The sequence below is a fragment of the Piliocolobus tephrosceles genome, unplaced genomic scaffold (assembly GCF_002776525.5).
Source record: "Piliocolobus tephrosceles isolate RC106 unplaced genomic scaffold, ASM277652v3 unscaffolded_24376, whole genome shotgun sequence".
Lineage (NCBI taxonomy): Eukaryota > Metazoa > Chordata > Mammalia > Primates > Cercopithecidae > Piliocolobus > Piliocolobus tephrosceles.
The window spans coordinates 1-8,814 of NW_022306950.1; the positions used below are offsets into that span (position 1 = coordinate 1).

The 8,814-nt window shown below is 62.9% G+C and overlaps 1 protein-coding gene across 1 annotated transcript; it reads left to right on the top strand.

The window, feature by feature from the left end:
* Positions 1-641: 641 nt before the first annotated feature.
* Positions 642-4,914, top strand: LOC113221410 (brain-specific angiogenesis inhibitor 1-associated protein 2-like; the record flags this gene model as incomplete). Its single annotated transcript, XM_026450738.1, has 4 exons — positions 642-710; positions 1,316-1,478; positions 2,911-2,945; positions 3,374-4,914. Coding segments are annotated over 4 exons (298 nt in total), but the record flags the coding sequence as incomplete, so codon positions are not given.
* Positions 4,915-8,814: the final 3,900 nt, after the last annotated feature.

Consider the following 8,814-nt stretch of genomic DNA (forward strand, 5'->3'; position numbering starts at 1 on the left):
TCTGCAGCTTTCAGCTCTTCCACATGCCAGATGTGGAAGTTTGGAGTTCTGGAAGTCACCTGTTGAGTCAGATGGGCCATACCTCCCCAGTTTACGGAATGCTGTTGCAGAGAGGCTGGGCCAGGGTGCCACCCTCGCTGGACCTGGGGGCTGCCTTCCCAGGGCTGTGTTTGTGCGGGTGTGTCTCTTGGCAAGATGGGAAAAGGCCCTGACATTTGTGCCTTCCTAAGCCTGGCTTTGCAGCCACCACCCTGGGGAGGGGGCCGAGGGCAGGGGGTCTCCCAGGAGGCTGCTCCATCTTTTTTCCAGTGGCCACTCCAGTCTTGGTGCCATCCGTAGCTTAGTGTGGCACTGGGGCTGCGAGGCAGGAGCAACTGCTCTGCCTGGGCTCTGGGGCCTTGCAGTTGGGTCTGGTGGGGCCGGCCGCTCCCACCAGGTTGGGGACAGCCTGGGCCACCTTGCCCTCGGGGCTGAGCACACAGTGGGAGCAGGCTCTGTTCCTCCAGAGACAGCGGCGCAGCCATGCTGGGGAGCTAGAGGGTCTTGTGCTTGGATGGTGGTCGATGGGGGATGGGGAGCCACTGCCCCCACCCGGGGGCCTCCGGGCTGAGCGTGGCTCTTAGCTGGGGCCTCTCTTCCAGGCGGGGCTGGTTTCCCTTCTCCTACACCCGGGTCCTGGATAGTGACGGCAGCGACAGGCTGCACATGAGGTGAGCGCTGGGCCCAATGGGAGTGCTAGATCTCCAGCTCTGGAGAGGGGCTGCGATGGCACCAGGTCCCTGGGCTTGGAAAGCTGGGATGGGCTTCTGGCTCCTTGTCCGCTACCGCAGGGCCATCCCCAGTGGCCCTGAGAGCTGGACGCTTGAGGCCCTCAGGGTGGAAGCATGGTGCTGCCCTGTGCGGTGGGGCCCGAGAGCCCTGGGGACACCAGTGCAGGCAACAGGTGCTGTGGGGGTAGCACCTGGGGGCCAGGTGTGCAAGGACCTGTCTGTCCCAGGTCCTCCAGGTTCTCGCAGCCTTCAGAGAATCGCAGCAGCTGAAAGCTGGTGGGGTGCATGGCTGCTGGGAGGGTCGGGGATTGCTGTGGCAGCCCAGCCCCTCTGGAGTCCTCCTGACTCACCTTCATGGCCAGGAGGAGGGAGGGAGGCCAGACTGGCCTGGCCCATGGTCACCAGGGCTGCGGCCTTGGCCTGAGAGCAGCCTCCCGCATGGGGCGTGGGGTAGGTGAGGGTGGGCCGTCCAGGGAGCCCACAGGGTTGTGGGGTGTTGGGGGTGTCTGGCCAGCTGGGCCATCTCTGAGTCCCTGTCCCTGCAGTCTGCAGCAAGGGAAGAGCAGCAGCACCGGCAACCTCCTGGACAAGGATGACCTGGCCATCCCGCCCCCCGACTACGGCGCCGCCTCCCGGGCTTTCCCCGCCCAGACGACCAGCGGCTTCAAGCAGAGGCCCTACAGCGTGGCTGTGCCCGCCTTCTCCCAGGTCAGCGGGCGGGGCCTGGGCTGGGAGGGCCCGCGGGCGGAGCGGTGGGCTCAGCCTGCCATCCCAGGTTGGAGCCTCCGCTGAGGGCCCAGGTGCCTTGGGGGTCTGGGTCTCTTTGGACAGGCCTGGGGTGAAGGCTGCATGATTTGGGAATGTGTGCACACCCCTGCTTGGGCCACAGGCTGCTCGCCTCGCCCCAGCAGGCGCCCTGTGTCGGCACGCTGGGGTGGGGTCGGCCCGTCCCTCATGGTGCTCTCAGCCAGCCATGGGCAGCTCACTCCTGTGCCCAGGGGGGCAGCGTCTGGGCCGGGAAGTGGCTGGCCTAGAGGTGGGCCTGGACCGGCCGCCTTTTGGGAGAGCCGGGGGTTAGGGTCCCTTCCATGAGAACCGGGGGGCTGCCTCAGTCATATCCATATGATGGGAGTGCTTGCCGCTCAGCCCTGGCCCGTGGCTGGACCCTTCCAGTCAGCGTGACCCTGGCTGTGGGCCATCTGGTGCCCGGAGGCCAGAGCTGGAGGATCAGGGCCTGGGTCCTAGGCCCTGGTGTGTGTCCTCAGAAGCCCAGGATCGTGGCGGTCCTGGTGTCTAGGCTGGGACAGGATGTGAGCGTGCATGGTAGCTTGCCAGATCCCAACCCGCTCCGTCCAGGGAGGCTCCTGGGGTTGGAGGGTTGGAGACCCCTGTTGGCCTGGGGCTCCTCAGCTGGGGGTCGTCTGTGGGATCTTGGCCGGGCTAGCAGCTGTTCCCGGGGCCAGTCTCCAGGGTTGGGCCTCAGGCAGTGGGTAGAGAGAAGAGAACCCACCTTTTTCTGAGATAACGGGCAGCCTGGGTGACTGCTCAGCTATCGACCCACAAGTGAGGGGCCCCCAGGTTGACAGCCTGAGCTGAGGCCGCAGGATGCGACCTGGAGAGGTTCGGGCCCTGGGCCATGGTGTTCCACAGGTCAGCCTCTGGGGTGGACTCAGTGCTGGGAGAGCCAAGGGAGGGGTCTGCACCTGCCCTAGGCCCCAGGCCCGAGGCCAGGCCATGCTGGCAGATGAAGGGCGCAGCCAGCCCCAGCACCAGCACCACACCTGGGCTCTCCTCCCAGGCAGTGTCACCCTCCCAGGGGCCGGGATGGTACATGTGACAAGTTTCCAGGAAACCGTAGCTGGGGTCTGGGTCCAGGTCCCATGGGTGGGCGGAGGGGTCCCAGGGGCCCGCCCAGGCATGGGTGAGGTGCTGCAGGTGCCCTGCGGGGGCCTCGGCTCCCTGGGGGCAGGCGGAGGGTCCCAGGAGGCTGGTCTTGCTTGTGTTTGGGAGTGTGCAACAAGCATACAAGTTCAGGTGGCCGCTGGCTAGAGGAGGCATCCCCCAAAATGGCAGGATCACCATTTGTGGGTGACCACAGGCCCCGTCACCTGGCCTGACGTGTTTCCGCCTCTCCCCCCAGGGCCTGGATGACTATGGAGCGCGGTCCATGAGCAGGTAAGGGGCTTTCAGACCTCTCTTTGGGACCATGGGTGGGTGTGAAGAGGCCGGGTAGGGCAGGTCCCTCTCCTAGGACCTGGGGCCACCTCTTCTTCCTTTAGGGCCCAGCCTGGCCCTTCACCCCTGCCAGAGCCGGGGACGTCCCCCAGGGCCTCCTGCTCTCTCTGAGTGACACGGAAACCCCCCAGGGCCCTGCCCCTCTTTCATTGCATCTGGCTGGCCCCGTCCATCCCTGTCAGGCAAAGGCAAGGTTGGGGAGGGTGGCTGAGGCTGCAGCCTCCTCTGCCCCTGTCCTGTGCCTTCCCAGAGGGCCAGGAGGCCAACAGGAGCTGCCGAAAGGGGCATTGCTTGGTGCAGGCAGACTCGCTGCCTGTGGCTGGGCAGCGTTGTGCAGCCAGGCAGCCGTCCTGTGCTTTGTTTCGCAGTGGCAGCGGCACGCTGGTGTCCACAGTGTGAGGACGCTGACCCCGGGCAGCCGCTGCTCTGAAGAGCTTCCGCGCCTTCCCCCTGGTCTCCGTCCGTTTTCCTCCTCAGCTCTCGCTGGTTTGTTCCTGGGTTGTTTTTCTTTTCCACCTGCCCCTGCCTTTTGGTTGGTGACCCCAGACTCTGTGATCCCCCAGGGTCCATGGTGCTGCTCCATCCGCCCCTCCCCCACCCGGTGTTTACGCGCCCCACCCTGTGTGTCCCAGCCTTTCGAGCAGAATCTGCCAGGCAGGACCTGCTGGGCCGTGCGGGGCACCCTCGGCCCCACCCTGCAGTGTCTGTGGCACTCACTGCTTTTCTAAGGCTCGCCGTGAGCCAGGTCTAAAGTTTGGAGAAAAAGAAAAATCTTAAAAAAAAAAAAAAAAAAAAAAGAAAAGAAAAATAGGAAAAAGGACTTTTATTTTTCCTGAAAAACAAAAACCGATCTGCATGGACTCCGGTGTGCGCTGTTATCTCGCATCCGACTTTCCCGGCGCGAAGGCCTCTGTCCGGACAGGGAAGGTGTTGGGGTCCCTGGTCACCCCGGGCCCTGTGGAGGGCTGCACAGAGAAAGGGGGCTCGTGCCAAGCTCGAGGGGCCTCCTGAGGAAGCCGGCCGCTCCTGTGAGGGAGGCCGGGCCTGGGCACCTGAGGGCTTCTCCCTCCGGATGCTGCGGGCCAAGTGTACATAGAGCAGCGTGGCAGAGTGGCTTCGCCTCCCGTCGGGCAGCGGCGGGAGCAAGGTCGGGGGCAGGCGCTGCCCAGCTGGCCGCACACGGACACTCCAAAGACCTCCAGCGACCACCCCACCCCCACATTCCTTTGACCAGCCTTGTGAGGGCATCAAGGCTGCCCCGGGCTACCTGGCCGCTCGGGGCAGGGTGTGTGAGCCGGGCCCGGCCGGGGGAGGGCAGCTCTGGGCACGTCGCACCCACACCCCCCACCTGGGGGGTCAGGCGGTTCCTGCCTGGTTCTTCCTAAACGCTCTCGTCTTTTTGTGTGTCTTGGTGACTTTAGAAACAAACACAGTGGACTCAGTGGCTACTGGTATTGTCTCTTCACACACTGAACTCGGGGGAATTGAGTGCGGGGCACAGCCCGGCTCAGCCTGCCTGCTGGTGGGAGCCCCTGGGAAGCTGCGACGCTCCTTTATCTGATGTGGTTTAGCAAAAGCCTCCCGCACACCTCCCCGTGGCCTGGGGTGTGGCCTGGTTTGTGTGGGAAGCAGCTCCAGACGCGGACCGCCTGAGGTTAACGGGAACTCAAGGGCGGACCGGGCCCTATGTAGAGACCCCTCCGCGCCGGCGTTCCCGCTCCGCTAACGATTTCAAATCCAGGGGATTCCATGCTCAATGGATGAATGTAGACACAAAACAGCAACACTTGTATGAAGATGTAAAGTGCTGAACATATTTTTTTCCTCTTTCCTTTCCTTTTTTAAAAAATCTGAATTGTGCCCTGTACTGCAGTTACTTGTTTGAATAAAAGTTTTATTTATTGCACGAGTTGGGTATGGACCTCGTTCGGTTCCCGGCGTGCGTCTGGGCCGTGGGGGCCCCGCCTCGTGCCTGCCTCTGCCAGGTATTTTCTTGGCATTCAGTCGCCTGCTAGATAACCTGGGCTTGCACATAGTGCTGGCCCGGTGACAGTCACTCACTGTGCCCTGGCTCTGCGGGGGGCCCGCCGCCCCAGGGGAGAGCGCGGGGCCACCGGCAGCTGAGGCAGTCTCCTGGCTGTCTCCAGGCCGGCAAGTGAGGCCGGGTCCGCAGGCGCCGTCCAGGGAGAGCCAGAGCCCCAGCTCTGTGCCGACTCCCAAGTGCTCCAGGGTTCTAGGTCTCCTGGCAGCTCGCCCGTGGTTCCCCCTCCTCTGCAAGCCTGAGTCCTCAGACCCCGTGCCGCCTCCAACTGAGCCTTGTGTTTCCTTGCAGCGCCGATGTGGAAGTGGCCAGATTCTGAGCCGCCTGACTAGAGTTAGTAAGTTGCCTGGCGTTCTGGTGCGGTCACTGGCCAGTGGGTCTACACGGGCCCTCTGGCCTCAGCCACGCAGCCTGGGTGGGGAGGGCCTGGCTGCATGGCAGGGCCAGGGGTCCACTGAGCCTGCCTCTTGCTCTGGGTGCTGGGCCTTCTCTACTGGGTCCCCTCCTTGGGTTCACGGTCTCCTCCTCCCCTCCTGGAAGCTTGTGGACTCTGGCTGGCTGTGCCCGGGGCTCCCCTCACTGCTGGGTATGGCTCTGGCCCTGACCTTCTATGTGGTCCTCTCCTGCCCTGCTGGGCACTTACAGTTATAGTCAAGGGGTGACCCCGGCAAGCAGCTGCAGCCCAGGCCTTTCTCGCCTGACTTGCAGCGCCAGCTGGGGCTCCTTCGGGTGTGTGTGCCTTTGGGGCTGGTAAGGATGACAGCCTCGTGGGGACTGGCGGCTGGGGTCCTGGGGAGAGCCCCGGGGAGCTCCATAGGCACTGGAGCCAGGTGTTGGGCCCACTGGGGATGGGGTTGTGCTATTAGTCTGAGCTTGCCTCTTCTGTCCCCCAAGCCCCACAGCATGGACCCAACTGGCTCCATCCCAAGTGTGCGCCTGCAGACCTGGAGGACTGCTGGGTCCAGGTTTGAGCTGACGCTCACTCCAGGGGCCACAGGGCCATTATGGCTCCAACTCCAGTGGGACTCTGGAGTCCGGGTCTGAGCCCATTTCCTCGCGGGTTGAGTGGGCCACTTCCCTGGTGCCCAGTGTATATTTGGGATGTGCCAGGCTGCCCAGGGGCAGGCCCTCTGCCCTCATAGGGGGCCCTTACCCACACCTTCCCATCCACTGCACCTGTGTCTGGGCGGGTCGTGCTTCCTACCACCCTCAGATCCCTAAGTTGCTAGGAGGGCGGCTCTGCAAAGCCAGTGCCTGCATCCTTCACAAAGGACGTTCGTCCCTGTGTCTCCCTGGTGGTCACAGCAGGTGTCCTGGCCCATGAGCAGCCAGGTCACAGGCAGATCACAGATCTGTCGTCTTTGCTGCCTTTCTGTGGTTGATATTCGGCATGAATTCTGGAAGGTTCTGTAGAAAAATGCTCCTGAACTTTGGGGACTGGATAGTATAGATGCTCTGGGTTGGCCCTGGCCGCCACCTCGCCTTCCACCTCCATCTTTCTCCCTTCTGAGACGCTGTTTCTGGGAGACCTCCATACCCCCCACCCCCCCAGGTCCCCCTGAGCAAGGGGGCTGCCCTCACCTGGTGAGGCTTGGAAGGGGTGAAGGCTCAGAGATGAGGCTGGCACAGCCTCTGTCAGGGACCACGTCCCTTGGAGGGCAGAGGCTCTGGGTGGCAGTGCCAGGGGGGCGGTGGCGCTGAGCCCCAGCACCACTCCACAGCGCCAGGGGCCAGTTTCCTGGCCACACAGTCTGCCTGGTCTGACAACTCAGCTGAGATTGGGGGTGTCGAAAGCCACTTGCAGTTGGCCAAGGGACTTCCCATCGCCACCCTGCCATGCCCCAGCTTTGGGCCCTGTGAAGGGGGCCTTGGAATGAGAGTGGAGGGGTGAGCACCCCTGGCCACTGTCCATACTTGTCAGCGGAGGCCCAAGTGCCCACGCTGGACCCGGTCCCAGAGGGGCCCACCTTCCGAAGACGTGGAGAAACAGCTGCCGCGAGAAGACAGAGAACAGGTGGTGCCGCCCGGCTCAGGGTCTGGAGTCGCCTAACTGGTCAAAACGCGCTTTGTGACGGCTGTTTCTTCTCGGAATCCTTCTGCCTCATGTTCAAGGCGTTGGTTCGGGAAACGATCCTGGATGACTTCCTGCATTCCGAGGCGCTCCTGAGTTCCGTGGGGCTGGAGTGGGAAGCTGCCCTGCCGCGGGGAGTTGGACTCTTCCAGGCTGTGTGGGTTTGCAGGGGTGGTGGGCACAGGATCCCCAAGACACACCGAGAGCCCCCCGTGGGCAGGGGAGGGGTGCCCAGTCCCTCAAACTCCCAGCTGCAAGAGACCTCCTGGCCAGCTCCTTCCTGGCAGAGGTGCCCACGTCCAGCCCTCCTGGCCACAGCTGGCTCTGCAGCACTGGCATCCATGCCTTGAAGCGGCCAGTTGGCTGGGAACCGTGGCCCACACCTGTAATCCCAGCACTTTGGGAGGCTGAGGCAAGAGGATCTCTTGAGCCCATGAGTTCGAGATAAGCCTGGGCAACATAGGGGAGACCCTGATCTTGCCAAAAGTAAAAAATTAGCCAGGCATGGTGGCGCGCGTCTGTAGTCCCAGCTTCTCAGGAGGCTGAGGTGGGAGGATTGCTTGAGCCCGGAGGTGGAGGTTGCAGTGAGCTACAGTCACACCCCTGCATTCCAGCCCAGAAGACAGAGCAAGACCCTGTCTCAAAATAATAATACAATTTAAAAATTACAAAAGCCACTGGTCACCCCTGCGGCCTTGCTTAGCAGCCTCTGAGGGGCGGCTGTCAGTGAGGAGACAGAGCCCAGGCCTCTGAACTCCCCAAACCAGCAGCTGCCCAAACGGGACGCAGGCCCTCCTTGGGGCCCTCTGCTCTTGGACCTGTCTGGTGACTTTCCTTCGCTGGCTGAAGAGGTGCTGGTGGTGTCACTGGGTAGTTTGTGGCAATCGCTGCCCAGGGCCACGTCCTGCAGGAGGTGGGGCCTCGCGCGTGTCCTCTGGCAGGGAGCAATGTCTGTGGCTTCCATGCAGTGACCTTGGGCTCCAAACTTCGTCACGTTCTGTTGGCTCAGGCCCCCACTCAGCACAGTGAGCTCCCTGCAGGCCTCCCGGGCGCGCCTTTACCAGACGGCCGAGGGGTAGGGGCCAGAGTGGGGGAAATGGGGCCGCCCAGCCTCTCCGTGTGGACCTGCTCTCGCAGCCAGCCTTGGGCTCTGGCCTGTGCTCTCCCCGTCCCTGCCAACCCGCTGCCCCCGTCAGGCTGAGACTTGATACAGCATTTGCGGCCCCAGCCCCAGGGTCCTCAGAGCCACCCAGTGTGGATGGTTCAGTGGGCTCCACCTGGTCCCACCATTCTGGGAGACGAGAAGAGAAAACTGCAGGTTAGAGAACAGGCCTGCGCCGGTGGGAAGAGCTTCCTACCCCTGCAGCTCCCCGTGGGGTCTGGGCTGGCACTGTGCCTTTGCCTTTGATTCGGAGCAGGAGTGAGAACCACGCAGCTGTGCTGCCCTCGGCTGTGGTCTGGGCCAGGTCTAGGCCCCTTCTCTGGGAACGCACGTTTCCTTTTTTTTTTTTTTTTTTTTTGAGGCAGGGTCTTACTCTGTTACCCAGGCTGGAGTGCAGTGGTGGGAACACAGCTCACTACTGCCTCGATCTCCTGGGTTCAAGCAAGCCTCCCACTTCAGCCCCCAATGTTGCTGGGACCACAGGCATGCACCACTCCCACGCCTGGCTTTTTTTTTTTTCCCCTCTTTTTTTTTT